The 15,265-nt window shown below is 50.4% G+C and overlaps 5 protein-coding genes across 5 annotated transcripts; 1 reads left to right on the forward strand and 4 right to left on the reverse strand.

Moving 5' to 3' along the window:
• Positions 1–107: 107 nt before the first annotated feature.
• On the reverse strand, positions 108–614 carry PHYSODRAFT_380070 (hypothetical protein; the record flags this gene model as incomplete). Its single annotated transcript, XM_009532749.1, has 1 exon — positions 108–614. A coding segment is annotated over one exon (507 nt), but the record flags the coding sequence as incomplete, so codon positions are not given.
• Positions 615–698: 84 nt separating this feature from the next.
• PHYSODRAFT_444109 (hypothetical protein) lies at positions 699–986 on the reverse strand (the record flags this gene model as incomplete). The annotated part of the gene is made up of 1 exon (XM_009532750.1): positions 699–986. A coding segment is annotated over one exon (288 nt), but the record flags the coding sequence as incomplete, so codon positions are not given.
• Positions 987–3,401: 2,415 nt separating this feature from the next.
• On the reverse strand, positions 3,402–4,061 carry PHYSODRAFT_316738 (hypothetical protein; the record flags this gene model as incomplete). Its single annotated transcript, XM_009532751.1, has 1 exon — positions 3,402–4,061. The coding sequence occupies one exon, from the start codon at positions 4,059–4,061 to the stop codon at positions 3,402–3,404; it is 660 nt and encodes a 219-aa protein (XP_009531046.1).
• A 4,644-nt stretch (positions 4,062–8,705) lies between these two features.
• On the reverse strand, positions 8,706–11,805 carry PHYSODRAFT_303097 (hypothetical protein; the record flags this gene model as incomplete). The annotated part of the gene is made up of 5 exons (XM_009532752.1): positions 8,706–9,799; positions 9,916–10,427; positions 10,844–11,052; positions 11,220–11,693; positions 11,794–11,805. The coding sequence occupies 5 exons, from the start codon at positions 11,803–11,805 to the stop codon at positions 8,706–8,708; spliced, it is 2,301 nt and encodes a 766-aa protein (XP_009531047.1).
• Positions 11,806–12,613: 808 nt separating this feature from the next.
• Positions 12,614–15,176, forward strand: PHYSODRAFT_335376 (hypothetical protein; the record flags this gene model as incomplete). The annotated part of the gene is made up of 4 exons (XM_009532753.1): positions 12,614–12,808; positions 13,609–14,290; positions 14,673–14,769; positions 14,912–15,176. The coding sequence occupies 4 exons, from the start codon at positions 12,614–12,616 to the stop codon at positions 15,174–15,176; spliced, it is 1,239 nt and encodes a 412-aa protein (XP_009531048.1).
• Positions 15,177–15,265: the final 89 nt, after the last annotated feature.

A 15,265-nucleotide genomic window follows, 5' to 3' on the forward strand; every position in this document is an offset into this window, starting at 1 on the left:
TCAGATGAAGTCAACCCTTACGCCAGGGAGGACAGGCGCTAGTGTCGACAGGGTGCAGAAGGAGTTGTCATTCTCCCTCATGCCAGGATGTCAGTGTTGTTAAATCAACACGGGAAGATTCGCCTGATGTTGACTCGGTACTCGCTTGATCCAGTGTCGAGGAGCACATTGCCGTTGTCGTAGACGGCCTTCACGACGAACGGGCCCTTGGCGACTGGGTCGGTTTTCTTCCTTTCACGAGCAGGGACACGGAGCATGACGTTGTCACCTACACGATAGAAGTGCTGCAGTCGCCGCATAGTTTCACGATCGTTGTCCTGCATGATGGCCATGAATCGCTGCTTTGAGAGGAAGTTCCAGTTGGCGAAATGCAACTCGCGCGTGATCATGTCCTCGCCAAACATCAATTGAGCGGGGGAAGCTCGAAGTACGGAGTGATAGCTGGCCCTTATGGCGTAGGCAGCATAGTCGAGGGCGACTTCCAGCTGATCATGCAGGTCCGGGCGTACGCGAATGATGTTCATAATTTCCAAGTGCACGCGCTCGCAGATCGCGTTAGCCTGCGGGTTCTTTGCGGTGATCGGTTTGTCCTTGATCGCCATCGAGGTCAATAGCAGCTGGAACTCGTCTCTCGTGAATTCAGGTCTTTGGTCATGCACGACCAGTTTTGGGCGAGGATAACGGCAGAGCCACACGCGCTCAAAGCTCAAAGCCGTAGTTGCCGAGGTCTTGCCGCGCTGCATCAGGACCTCTAACCAGCGAAGTTGCTGTTCAATCACCGTCAAGCAGTAGAAGTCCCCAGTAAATGGCCCCACCAAATTCGCGTGTACGACGTCGAATGGGCGATCGGTGTTGGATGCAGGAGTTGGTGGCAGGTATCCACACTGTTGCTTCCCACCGTGCAGCTTTGCCTTCTTGCAGTCCACGCAATCTTTGACGTACTTCTCCACCGCTGTCTGCATTCCAGGCCACCAGAATGTGCTCATCGACTGATTATGCTTTTCAGCACCAGGATGGAGCAGGTAATCGTGGTAGAGCTCCACGATACTACGACGCAGCGTCTCCGGCACTACGACACGTTTCCGATGGTGAAGTAGCACGACGCCCAGCGCAGGACGAAGTGAATAACCAGGACCCGCTTCATTTTTCTCCAGTCGTGCAATCACTTTCTTGCAGGAAGCATCTTGAAGCTGGTGCTTCTTCATGACGACGCCATCAATTGCTACTTCTTCTTCTTCAACTGCGAAAAGTTCCTCTTCGGCGATCTGCTTCACGAAGTCGTAGCGGAGTCGGGAGAACGCGTCAGAACCCACGTTTTGCTTGCCTGGAACGTACTCAACCTGCAAGCGATACTCTTCGAGGATCAGCTTCCAACGCTTGACTCGCAGAGAGTTTTCGCGTGGAAACAGGAGGTTCTTGTGATCTGTATGCACCACCACAGGAAATCCCAGCAACATTGTGCGATATTCTTTTAGTATTTCCACAACGGAGAGCAACTCCCACTCCATCGTGGAATACTTCCGCTGTGTGTCTGTCATTGAGCGAGAGAAGCACGCGATGATCCGCTTGCCCTGGAGGATGACACCTCCAATCTGCTGGCCGCGAACACGTGAAAAGGACGGCTGTAATCAGGAAATGCTAGCCACACATTGCGAGCCAGCGCCGTCTTGATCTCTAGAAAGGCTGCAGCGTCCTCTGGCGTCCAGGTGAACGGGACATTCTTTGACGTCAGGCGGTTGAGTCGGGCTGTCAACGCCGACTTGTTCGGGACCATTTCTCTGTAGTACGCGATCATACCCAGGAAGCGACACAAACCTTCTTGTTGCGGGGTTCGGCGATCTGCTGGATGGCTTCTACCTTCTTCGTCTGGGGCTGGATGCCGTCCGCTGTTAGGGTGAAGCCCAGGTAGTCAACCCGATCGCGAAGAATGTGACACTTCTTTGCGTTGAGGGTCACATCGTATTGCTGCAGGCGCTCGAACACGATACGCAAATGCTCAAAATGGTCCACTGCATTCTCGGAAAAGATGAGAATATCATCCAGGTACACGATGACGAAAGGCAGGTCACCCAGGATGCGTTCCATGCAGGCTTGATACTCGTCTGGGGCTGTCGAAATGCCCATCGGGAGCTTCTTGAACTGAAATTTCCCAAACGGCAGGCAGAATGCCGTGGCTGGGCGACTTTCCCTCGCCAGCCGCCTCGCGAAGTAGCCCATGTTCGCATCCAGAGTGCTCATGCACTTGGCGTTGCCCAGTCTCAGCAGTATTTCGCGGATTTTCGGTACGTAATACGGAGATCTGCGCAGGTACTTGTTCAACTGGCGGAAGTCGACTAATAAGCGAAGAGATCCGTCAGGTTTCACGAGAAAGAAAGCTGGCGCAGAAGACTCCGAGCCGTAGATCTGCTCGATCACATCGAGCTCAAGTAGCCGCTGCATCTCGCGGCGGGCCGCATCTTCTTGGCTGCGGGGGACGCTGTATGGTCGCGCGTGCTCTGCCGTGTAGTCCGCTCGCAACGGGAGGATGTAGTCGTTCAGGCGGATGCGGCCGAGTCGCCCGCTGTACAAGTCCACATACTCTTCCAGCAATTTCAGGTAGCAGTGCTGAAGAGCTGCCTCTAAGTGCAGAGGTATCAAATCTAAAGGCGTGGCGGCTGCTGCTTTACCTGCAAAGTATTCCAAAGCTTCTTCCACAGTCAAGTCGGAGTCAGGGCCGGTAGCTAGGTCGATCTTCTTGCCAGTGGTGTGGACGGCGAGCTCGCTACCGTGGTGCCCTTCCTGAAGTCGATCACTAAGCCGAGTGCCGTCATTAAGTCGCGCCCAATCGTCATATCGTCCGGAAGTGAAGATAATACCTCGAATTGGTGGACAATGACCGAGTCGCGTTTAAGTTGCGGGATCCGAAAGCGCACAACCATGGCGCCTTCACTTTGCGTTTGCCCCTTGACCAATTTAAATGAAGTTGTAGAGTTCTCCAGCCGGGCCTCGTGTGACTGCAGCGTGCGCATGAGAGCTGAGCTGATAATGCTGCGCGAGCACCCACTGTCCAGCAAGGCTTGGTAGCGGTCCTTGCCTGCCTCGAGCTTGATCATGACGCGCATTGGGGGAGGCGAGCTGGCCGGCGACGCGTGCAGACCCACGAAAAGATACTCCTCATCGCTGGAGCTTCCGGCGCGCTGGCGCTGTTCGACGCGCGTTTGTTGCTGGCCACGCTGTCCGCGTTGATCACTCCTAGGCCCGCGTCTCTCGTCCAGTTGTTGGTATTCCTCCTGCTGATTATCGTGGCGAAGAGCGCGGCAGTCCTGGGTGTTGTGCGTGTTCGTCTGGTGAAAGCTACAGTACTTGTTACTCGCCAAGTTGTTGCCGGTGTTGTGGCCGTTGCCGCGACCATGGTTTCCTCCTCAGGACTGTTGCCGATTGTTGTTGCTGTTGCTGCTGTTATTGCGATTGCTGCCGTTACGGTTGCCGTTGCTTCGACGGCTGTGACCTCGTGGATTCTCGTTGGCGTAGTTACGCTTGTCCTGTCCGCTGGTACGGTGCAGTCGCTGTTCGCCCTGCTCAATGCGCTCGAAAAATGGCACGAGGGCGGCCACGGTAGTATAGATCTGGCCGCTCGCACCGTATTTGTTCTGCCACTCGTACGGGAGGCCGCGCTTGTAGAGGCGACAGAGCGCGTCTTCGCACATCGGCGAGTTCTCGTTCAGCAGCGCGAGCGTGTGCTCCATGCGCACCAAGGCGCGGAACCGCTTGCTGTACTCTGACAGCAATTCATTGCGGGCCTTCTTGATCTCCCACAGCTCCTCCTGGAGCTTCTCGCTGTAGTCCGTCGGCAGCACGACAACCGATGCCTTGCGCAGTGCGCGAGTGAACTCCTCGTCCATGCGCACGTCGTCGTCGGTGATCGACGCATCTTCAAATGCCTCGCGGAGGTCGCCCTCGAGCAAGATGGTCGTGTTGAGGAACTTGTCCTCCGCGTTCCAGTGTTTCAGCTTCGCCAGCTGGTTGAAGTGGTAGGTCCACTCGAGGAAGTCCTTGGGGCCGCCGTCAATGAACTTGGCCATCTTCTTCGTGACGACCTCCTCCTCGATGCCCTTCTCCTTGTTCGCAGCACGCACTGTGATTGATTACGTGAGGTAGCGCTCCTTGTCGTCCTTCTTGGTGGAGCCGCTCATGATTGACGGGTAAACCAGGTCGGTCTTCTTTGAAATGTTTCAAAATGCCAAGCCGCTTGAGTCCTGTGAGTCGAATTGAGAACTGATTGATTGAATGAAGTTACTCCTGGCATCTCCTAGCAGCTGGACTACTCATGTAGCGCCTTGAAGGCACCGTGTGTACCCAAAGCAAGGGTTCAAACGAACCCAAAACGAAACTCAGATGAAGTCAACCCTTACGCCAGGGAGGACAGGCGCTAGTGTCGACAGGGTGCAGAAGGAGTTGTCAAAGGGGTTCTGTTACTACGAACTCGCCTGTTTTATCTAGCGTTTACCGCCGAGTATTGCAGCCAACAACGCTGAGGTCGTATGCGCCCCCCCCCCCCGGACAGTGATTCAGCAAGAAGAACGAGGGGCTAGAAGACAAGGTGACAAATTGTCCCTGACAATACCACAAACACATTAATTTTGCATACACTATATCCCTTCCCACCCTCATTCAAACGCGTGCACGAGGTCCAAGCAACGAGCCTCTCACTCGAACAAAAAACGAGGCGAAGTTCTCAAGAATTTGTTTTAGAAATGTGCGCTAGCGGAGGTTAATCAGACCAGCGCTCCTTAACTCTAAAATACTACTACTTAGTAGTAAATGTCAGTGAACAACTGATCCGCAAAAAATAAATGCGCTGCATTTTCAACTCTGTGCCTAGATCGCTGGTGTTAGGAGGTTTTCTCAGCCAATTCGCAGTTCGAAGAACTGTCGATTGGGGAAGGTTTTTGGATGACATCGAACGACATTCACGCTCATTCGTCACTTCACCCCCGTGCGGATGACATCAAACAACATTCACACAACATCATACAGCACTCAATAGAATCCGGTCTGAATTACACTTACAGCTTTTGATAGATGCCTATTCGCCTCGGAGCTTCTTTTCCTTCTAGATTGATGCCAGGCACCACCAGAGGAGTGGAGCTCCAGCACAAACATTTTATTGTTCGAAAGAATGCAATTCTTGCTATTGCACAGATAACGTTATGTACATGTACGTTGTTCGTCGTAGTAATAGCGTCTGTGACAATTACAACCCTCGATGCTGACCTTGAGCACAACTGATGTCATTACCTTATCACTGGAACTCTTCCAAAAACAACACAAAAATAAATGTGTCATGAGCACAAAAATAGGGCTGCATACCCAGTACAATATGCGAAGACGCAAATATCGTCTCCACAAATTGTGTCATGAAGAATTGTGTCAATTTTGGAACAGTTCCACTGCATCGTATTAAACTGCATGCGGCTCCAGAGCACTCAACATAGTACTCACTCATTTCATTAGTGTTAAAGCTATCGATTCAATCTGTTCAGTCCTGGGTCATAACTTATACCCTCCTCTTTCAGACACAGATTTTCTTCTGCATACATAGAGATTTATTGAAAATCGTTTGGTCACCTGAGTTTGCCGTGACTTAAATTCTCGGCAGGCTGATATTCTGTGAATCCCCACACTCATTGGAATGTGTCTGGATGGATTAGATAAAACATTCCACTAAAACTTCGCATAAACTACTTGACCCCGGTGAAATTTATCCTACGAAAAAGGATCAAATCCTTTGTTGATGTGGCACACACAGACCGTTTTATCCTAGCGGGGCAGGCGTCTCCCATCTTATCGGTCGTGTCGCATTTGACAAAGCGACCGTTGGAAGCATAAAATTGTAGCGGTATTCAGACCAATACTCAGCTCAAGTCTAAATGCGATTTTTATCCTAGCAGATAGGATAAATCTGGATTTTTGATAAGCTGTTAGAGACACTTTTCATGCGGCAATTTCGCAATGATGGACAATGAGAGACACCAAGTGGACACTAGTATCTTGTAGAGGAAGGAAAAGGCTTTGTGTGTGTGGCTTCAGACACTCGTATTACCCAGCACTAGTTTCTGTAAAAAGCGCTAAACTTTTGATCCTTTCTTTTATCCTACGGCCAGGCTCACTGGGGTTAACGTTTTTAAGGCTATGCGATCCAAGATGGGAATTATAGCTTGATTTTTTTTTTTCATTCAGCATATTTTTATCCAAAGCCAAATCTATCCGCCGGCAATGCGGTGACGTCCTATACGGTGGCGAACGAATTCATTCAGCGGAGACTCAAAAGAGCTGCACCTGGTGTTATGTATTCTCCGTAGAAAAGGCTAAAAGCTACAGCAAAAAGGATGACGACCGTGTATGAAATCGGGAGAAGTATAGTTCAAATCAATCGAGATATGAATGGCTCGTGTGGGGCCATTAAAACTCGACACTCGCTTAGGCATTTTATCTACGAAGACTTTGGATGATTAAGTATGACTTAACTACATTGTGACCCGCAGAGATCCACCGAGCCCATTTGCTGCTGTAGAATAATCTTCTACTTTATCCTGTTCTTGTTAAAACAACTTAAAAGTACATTGTCACCAATATTAGTTCAGATCATCCTGATGCTACATGAATGCGGCACGTTCAGTTTAATACTAGATAAATGGCAATAACACACTTGGACGAATCGAAGCTGGGAGTTTTTGTTGTTGTTAGATATTCAGGCGATCCGGACAAAGTCTGTGTGTGGCTGCGCCATGTTTTATCAAACAGAGTTTGAATGCTCCTACGTTTTCTGTACGCCCCGGATTCCTGTGAGAGAGGAAGCCCGGGTGGACATCGTCAACGCGAAGGACAAACACCCGGTGTATCCAACTCCTACACGCGATCGAGATCTGCTAGACCTCAGTCTTAACTTATCAAACTTGAAACAAATTGCTGGCTTCATTGGGTTACCCTGCAAGTTCGGTTGGGCAGTTAGCCTGGAAGCGCTAAATGTTCGAATGCACGTATTTTTTCTGTTTTTTCGCCGCCTGTAAGTTTCCGAGCACACCATGCAATCTAAGAAATATAGGATTGGCATCAGCGCACGTTTCAAAGGCAGGAAGGAATAAAATTACGTTGATTAGCTACTTGTTGATAACCGTTCTACTAACTACAAAATAACTAAAGTTAAAACTAAATCCGTGGAGTCCTAATCCAACGAGCAGGAGAAGGTAGAATCACCACGGTGGGTTTGTCAAACCCAATAGTTGAAGTATCAATTCGTTGGAGAGAACTGGCAATGCCTTTGAAAAGAAGCAATCAAACTTGGTACACTTGGTTGTACAGTGGTAGATGCAGATACTGCGGCTGCGAAGCAGGCGCAGGAGATGCCCGAGTACATCGTTTCCCTGAAAGGGCATCCGTACAAGCTAGCTTCGAACTGCGAGACCCCCCGGGTCCACCACCCGGGTCCCCAATACCTCCAGCTTCTGGGAAGTAAGAAGTAAATTGACGACAAGCTCCTAGAAGACGGTTACCACATGATTACGCTGTATGCTAGCGGTGAAGCTCAAATAAAGTAAACATTGGTTGCAGAGAAGTACTAAAGATCTTGCTTTCTTGAGGAGAGCGGATTTTTCCATTAATTTTTTTTCGCTAAAGAGGGAAAATAGCAAAATAAAACAAAGAATGCGACCAGATGATAGTCAAAATCCAGGTCTGCTGAAGTGGAGGGAGACTGAATGTAATCGTGGCAAGGTCTTCTCATGTCGCCAGATGTCGAGCCATTTCTCCAAGGCACCAACGCGGGATCGGTTGAGAGTAAACAACAGGATCGCTTTCGTCACGTGTAGTTGGGATCGCGGAATGCTTGGATTTCGGACGTTGTTGTAGCAAAACTGCCTCTAATAGGAAAACAGAGCACCTCTGGACAGTCACATTGGCGAATAGATCATGACTGTCTTATGCGGCGTACCCTCACGCGTACGTCTGAAGAGCACTAACCCAGAACGTATCGATCTGGGTCACCAGCACATTATTGGGGCTAATCTACGTCGACAAATTATAGAGCTTGTAACACTACATCGCTAGATGGGTTGGAGCGAAGTCGTTCATGGCGAAAATCCGAGCGTGGCTGGAGGTACGCCGGAGTACATCTTAACCATAATTTGTTTTAGGGCAACCCGCTGAATTCTAGTACTTCCTCTTGGATTACCATTAGCTCGTCATCCCTAACAGTATCATAGTATGGTGTTATGAGGCACTTTCCAGCAATGCCGTAAGCTTTTTGTCATATCGATCGATCATGTCGTCGGAGCTTGGCATACCTGCTTGAGTTCCTTTGGGTCCTCTCTTGCAGCTACCCATTTGTCGATAAGGGCAGCCTGCAGCTTTGCCGCCAATTTCTCCGTATAGCGTCCTTCTTCCCTGCATCGAGGATCCACAGCATCCTCCTGTCGTTGTAGTTGGCTCTGAAGGCATCGATCATGGTCGTTTTCTTCTCGGGGCACAGACGGTTGAAGCTATCCAGGTACGCTGTCCACGTCTTGAACTCCGGACAGCGAGAAGAGTCTTCTCATCAGCTTCGTCCAGCCCCAGAGAACGGAAAACCTTCTGCGGCAGTTCTTCAGCTTTTAATCAGAACAAGGACCGTTCCCTCTCCACCATCTTGGCGATTTCTACGGTACTTGGGTTCTGCATCGCAATCTTGATCATTCGTTCGACGGACGCAGGGCTGTAATACGTATCAATTGGCGCGAACAATGATTCGGGGTGCCGCGGGTTCTTCCTGTTGAAATCCTTGACGTGCTGCATCCAAATCTGGAACACGCGGTCACCGAGAATGTCATCCCCCGCGTCGTCAAGAGCGAGCAGCGTAAATATTTCTTGGGAGAATCGTTTTTAGCCAGATAGCCCTCGATCCTCTTCGTCTGGATGCCAACAGCGATGTTTTCCATGCTGGGGAACCTCATAGCTCGCATGAGAACTTCGTTCACAAAAGCTTCCGGGTCGATAGTTTCTATGTTTGAGAAAAACGAAGCCACCTCGCCTGGTTTGCCCTTGAATAGTACATCCAAGTACGCGACCCACGTCTTAGAAAAACCGGACGGACCTCCTGTCGGCGGACTTAGTATGTTGAGGACATTGTTGGCAGATTTCCCACTGTTCTTCCAGACTCCGAGCAGTGCAGACTCCAAATCTGACGCCAATGCCCGCGTTTTCGCCTGCTCCTTCGCCCAGTAAAGCATTGTCGCCACTTTTGTGTCGCCAAATCCTTGCGTTAACAATTCGACCAAAGTCGTCTGCTCTTTCGGATACTTCGTGTTGAAATCCCCCACGTAGCTGGCCCAGCTCTTGAACAATGGCATCTCCAACATCGTTCTATGTGGATTTCCGAGAATGTAGGACAGTGGTTGCTGGTTGAGTCCGATCTCTTTCAGAACAGCCGCCGGAGTTTTCCCACCGTCAAGCCAAAACTTCGCCAGGTCGTTCTGCAACTTGGTGGCGATGATTCCAGTTGTCGCGAGACGTTTCGCCGCCTCAGCATCTGCGAAGAGGACGCCCCCGTTGTGGTACTTCGTAAGCGTCGACGCCATGGATACGGAGTGCTTGGGGTACTTGGTATTAAACTCGTCCACGTATTTGACCCATGCTGCAAATTCGTCGTCCAGATGGATGTATAGTGACTCGTCGAGTTTCATAAAGTGGAAGACGTCGTCGGGCTTTTGCGCGGCGGCCAACCAGTGCTGCAGTTGCTCCTTCTGCAGTCTCTTGGCAATAGCGATCGCTTCCGCGGAGATTTTCTCTGTCAGGAAGAATTTGATGATCTTGTACAGACCAGCGTCGCCGTACTGATCCGTGAGCGTCGAGACCGCAGACTTCGCCTTCGCCGGGTGTTTGGCAGTCAAATCGTCGACGTACTTGAGCCACCGAGCGAACGCGGGCTGCTCTTAACCTTGGTAAGACCCAGGCGGTAGAAAACAACGTCGGCATCTTTCCCTTCGGCGAGCCATTTCTCCATATTCCCCGACAATGCCTTGAGTTTCTCGCTGTTCACCATTTCATCCGACGCTGGGCCATTATGAAGCATCCGTTTGAGGTCCGCCGGCTTCTCCTCAGCACCCATCCACTTGTTGATCCGTGCGCTCTGCAAGTTCGTCGCCAGCTTCTCCGCCTCCGGGTCCTTCTTTGCCGCCGCCAGACTTTTTACCAATACCGAGTCATGATAGCTATACTTCAGAGCATCGATCATGGTCGTTTTTTCCTCGGGATAACGGCGGTTGAAGTCATTCAGGTATTTGGACCACGCATTGAACTCTGCACTTGCGAGCAGAGTATTTTCAGCCGACTTGTGGAGGTCAAGATCGCGGAAAGTATACTTTGGAAGATTCTTGGAGTCTAGCCAGTACTTGAGCCGCTCCCTCTTCGTTCTTCTAATGGCGATGGAGAATACTTTGCCCGGATCGCGACAGCAATCCTAGTCGATCCGCCTCCGAAGCACACAAGTGATGTCTGGATATTACGCATAATTTTACACCACAAACTCGCACGCGCACCAACGACGCTTTTTATTCCTTGGATAGATCGGCCGTAGATGGCGGCAATGTATTCATTCAAGTCATAAATTATAAAATATGTTTTGGTAGAAGAGTATGCATTGAGACTATTTACACTGCACTGGAGCTAGACTGAGACGGTTACGATTCCACTGAAATGTGGGGGATACGAAAGACTTCTCAAACAATAGAGACAATTCCTCCAAATTCCCGAGCAGATGTAGAAGCGGCGTCAGTAAATCTGACTCAGTTCTGATGACTGAGAGGCGTTGTCCCACTCGAAGCGTGCCCACCCACGCATGGCAATTTGCTGGTTTAGAAGCTTGGACGCCAGTAAGGGCAATTCGCCGTCGTGCAGCTGTGGAAACACGTTTCGCAGAGTTTTTTCAGTCATTGTAAAAGAGGTTCTGGTGGTGGCGAAGACGGAGTCGGGCCCTGTTCTTTGGATTTCGTCAACATCAACCACAATGTCGGCGAACCACAGCGAAAAGAGCCACCAGTTCTGCATCACGCACCTTCACCTCTACCCGTGTTGAATACCACATTTGGTGCCATGACCGAACGCACAAATCCACGCGTTCCACCGTCATGGGGTCTGGTTGGTCCGTCGGTCGAAAGACGTGGCGAAAAAGTCGGAAGTACTCCGCTGCCACCATCCACACATGGTACCTTGACGTTCAGAGAACGTTGCTTTTGTTCTAGCTCGGAGATCTCTTCCCGTAGATGTTCCGTGTCCTTCTTGAGGCCTGCTGTATAGTCGTGCTGTTTCTTCCGGTATCTCCGCTGTTTATCTCTTCGTTGTTCTCGTCTCATCTTCGCGTCGCGAAGTAGAAGTTCCGCTACCGCTGCGTACTGGTTCTCACTTGTCCATGGGTTGGTCGTTGGGGGCTCCCGAGTAACCTCTCGTCTCGCGTCAGGCGGCGCGCGCTTGGGGCTTGGATAAGCGACGCCAGTTTTCTGCGAGTCTTCATCTTGAGTCATGTCGGGATATCGCTCCATTAAGTTCGACGGATCCAATTCTCTTGCCTGACTCTGAGGCGGTCGCTTCGATCGTATGTCACGTTCTACTACGCTGCCGATAACATCGTTGCTGAGCTGATCACTATTGGGTGGGCGCAGGATGCTGTTCATAGTTCTTGTAAACTGCGAAATGAGAAGTGGTATGGTAGAGTGAAATCATGTATTGCAAAAGTGTAGAGTAAACTTTCTACAAATTCGAAGATGACGCAGGGAGTCAACACACATAAATTTCCATGCTTACGCCGTTCAGATAGTGCACATCCCGTTGGTCATTCCCATCTGGAAACACGCGATCATTACGACGATTGTGATTCAGGGCTCACAACTTGTGACTAATAAGGGTGAACGATGTACACCACTTGTTTCCACAGCTGCACGACGGCGAATTGCCCTTACTGGCGTCCAAGCTTCTAAACCAGCAAATTGCCATGCGTGGGTGGGCACGCTTCGAGTGGGACAACGCCTCTCAGTGCGTGACAAGCATCAGAACTGGGTCAGATTTACTGACGCCGCTTCTACATCTGCTCGGGAATTTGGAGGAATTGTCTCTATTGTTTGAGAAGTCTTTCGTATCCCCCACATTTCAGTGGAATCGTAACCGTCTCAGTCTAGCTCCAGTGCAGTGTAAATAGTCTCAATGCATACTCTTCTACCAAAACATATTTTATAATTTATGACTTGAATGAATACATTGCCGCCATCTACGGCCGATCTATCCAAGGAATAAAAAGCGTCGTTGGTGCGCGTGCGAGTTTGTGGTGTAAAATTATGCGTAATATCCAGACATCACTTGTGTGCTTCGGAGGCGGATCGACTAGGATTGCTGTCGCGATCCGGGCAAAGTATTCTCCATCGCCATTAGAAGAACGAAGAGGGAGCGGCTCAAGTACTGGCTAGACTCCAAGAATCTTCCAAAGTATACTTTCCGCGATCTTGACCTCCACAAGTCGGCTGAAAATACTCTGCTCGCAAGTGCAGAGTTCAATGCGTGGTCCAAATACCTGAATGACTTCAACCGCCGTTATCCCGAGGAAAAAACGACCATGATCGATGCTCTGAAGTATAGCTATCATGACTCGGTATTGGTAAAAAGTCTGGCGGCGGCAAAGAAGGACCCGGAGGCGGAGAAGCTGGCGACGAACTTGCAGAGCGCACGGATCAACAAGTGGATGGGTGCTGAGGAGAAGCCGGCGGACCTCAAACGGATGCTTCATAATGGCCCAGCGTCGGATGAAATGGTGAACAGCGAGAAACTCAAGGCATTGTCGGGGAATATGGCGTAGCCATCGCACAGCCAAAAGAGTAGATTAGAGCGCATCTTTTCATTTGGAGCGCATTGCTACTTGGTTGCTGTAATGTACTTTGCTCTCAACGTTTTTGGTATACTGCATCGCCACAGCACAACGCTGATGCGGGGGGCCTCGTTAGTACTTATTACTGGTGTTTGAAGCGGTGGGATCGACGACCTCTATGATGGGTAGTAAGAAAAAGTCGGAAGTGGGGTCCAATCTGTGTCTATGTCATTTACAGCTAACCCCAACAACTACGGTTACTTCGCGTCGTGCACGCTAATACAAGTACTTAGCGCCGTGGTCGGAACAACTTCGACCTAACGCACTTTAATGTGTACCGGACACCGATTACGCCGACTCCGTCTTCGATCTACCCGGCGACGAATACCAATTGCATCTACCGTACCTCACAGAAAGAGTGGAGTTTAATGGAGCTTAAAAGCAGTTAATCAACATTTGTCTCCTCTCACAGAAAGACGAAGTGGCCGACTATTCAGGCTGGATTGCGAAAGAAACTCGACTCTCTGCAAGGAGATTCTTAAGGAGAACCCACAACGACGACGAAGAAAATGAAGAAGAGAGGGGAGGATTGACCCCGAAAAGCTAAAGACTCTGCTCACGTCCTCGAAGATAAGCCCAGAAAACCTTCAGAAATGGCTCGCCGAAGGGAAAGATGCCGACGTTGTTTTCTACCGCCTGGGTCTTACCAAGGTTAAGAGCAGCCCGCGTTCGCTCGGTGGCTCAAGTACGTCGACGATTTGACTGCCAAACACCCGGCGAAGGCGAAGTCTGCGGTCTCGACGCTCACGGATCAGTACGGCGACGCTGGTCTGTACAAGATCATCAAATTCTTCCTGACAGAGAAAATCTCCGCGGAAGCGATCGCTATTGCCAAGAGACTGCAGAAGGAGCAACTGCAGCACTGGTTGGCCGCCGCGCAAAAGCCCGACGACGTCTTCCACTTTATGAAACTCGACGAGTCACTATACATCCATCTGGACGACGAATTTGCAGCATGGGTCAAATACGTGGACGAGTTTAATACCAAGTACCCCAAGCACTCCGTATCCATGGCGTCGACGCTTACGAAGTACCACAACGGGGGCGTCCTCTTCGCAGATGCTGAGGCGGCGAAACGTCTCGCGACAACTGGAATCATCGCCACCAAGTTGCAGAACGACCTGGCGAAGTTTTGGCTTGACGGTGGGAAAACTCCGGCGGCTGTTCTGAAAGAGATCGGACTCAACCAGCAACCACTGTCCTACATTCTCGGAAATCCACATAGAACGATGTTGGAGATGCCGTTGTTCAAGAGTTGGGCCAGGTACGTGGAGGCTTTCAACACGAAGTTTCCCCAAGAGAGGACCGTCGTGATCGAGTTGTTAACGCGAACATTCGGCGACACCAACGTGGCGAAGATGCTGTATTGTGCGAAGACGCGAGCTGAAACGCGAAAATTGGCGACAGATTTGGAGTCAGCACTGCTACATAGAAGGGTGGAAGAAAAGCGGGAAATCTGTCGACGATGTGTTCGACATACTACCTCCGCCGATAGTGGCCAGGTACGATTTTACCGGGACGTGGGTCGCGTACATGAATGTACTTTCCAAGGGTAAATCTGGCGAGGTGGCTTCGTTCTTGTCAGGGTTGGACACCCGCTTCCCTGAAGCTTTAGTGAACCATGTCCTCCTGCTAGCCGCGAGGTTCCCCAGTATGGAAAATATCGCTGTTGGCATCCAGACAAGGAAGATCGAGGGTTATCTGGCTAAAAACGGACCTCCCAAGAAAATATTTACGCTGCTTGCTCTAGACGACGCGGGGGATGAGATTATCGGAGATAGTGTGTTCCAGATGTGGCTGCAGTACGTCAAGGGTTTCAACAAGAAGAACCCGCATCACCCCGAATCGTGGTTTGACCCGCTCCAAAGCTATTATCAATCCAGTGGATTGGAAAGAATTATCGAGACGGGGATACAAAACCCAAGCACAGCGAAAATTGCCAAACTGGCGGAGCGAGAGTGGCTCAACGTGTGGTTACGTGAAGAACAGTACTCCCCCCAAGGTTGCGTTTGGTTACCTGCACCTCGACGACATTGACGAAATGACTTTACTCTCCAATTTCAAGTTCAAAATGTGGACGGAGTACCTAGACGACTTCAACCGTCTGTATCCCGAGAAAAAGACGACCATGATCGACAGCCTCAGGGCGAACTACGATGACAACCAATTACTCGCAGTGTTTACTGCGGCGAAGAAGGACCCCAGCACGGAGAAATTGGCCACAAATTTGCAGAGCGACCTCATCAGCAAGTAGATAACCGGTAAGTAGAAACCGGCGGACCTAAAGTAAACAATCCGACTTGTTGCTGCCAGCACTGACACCCCCTCACTTTCGATAGTGGG

Source organism: Phytophthora sojae, assembly GCF_000149755.1.
Source record: "Phytophthora sojae unplaced genomic scaffold PHYSOscaffold_6, whole genome shotgun sequence".
In the NCBI taxonomy this organism is placed as follows: domain Eukaryota; phylum Oomycota; class Peronosporomycetes; order Peronosporales; family Peronosporaceae; genus Phytophthora; species Phytophthora sojae.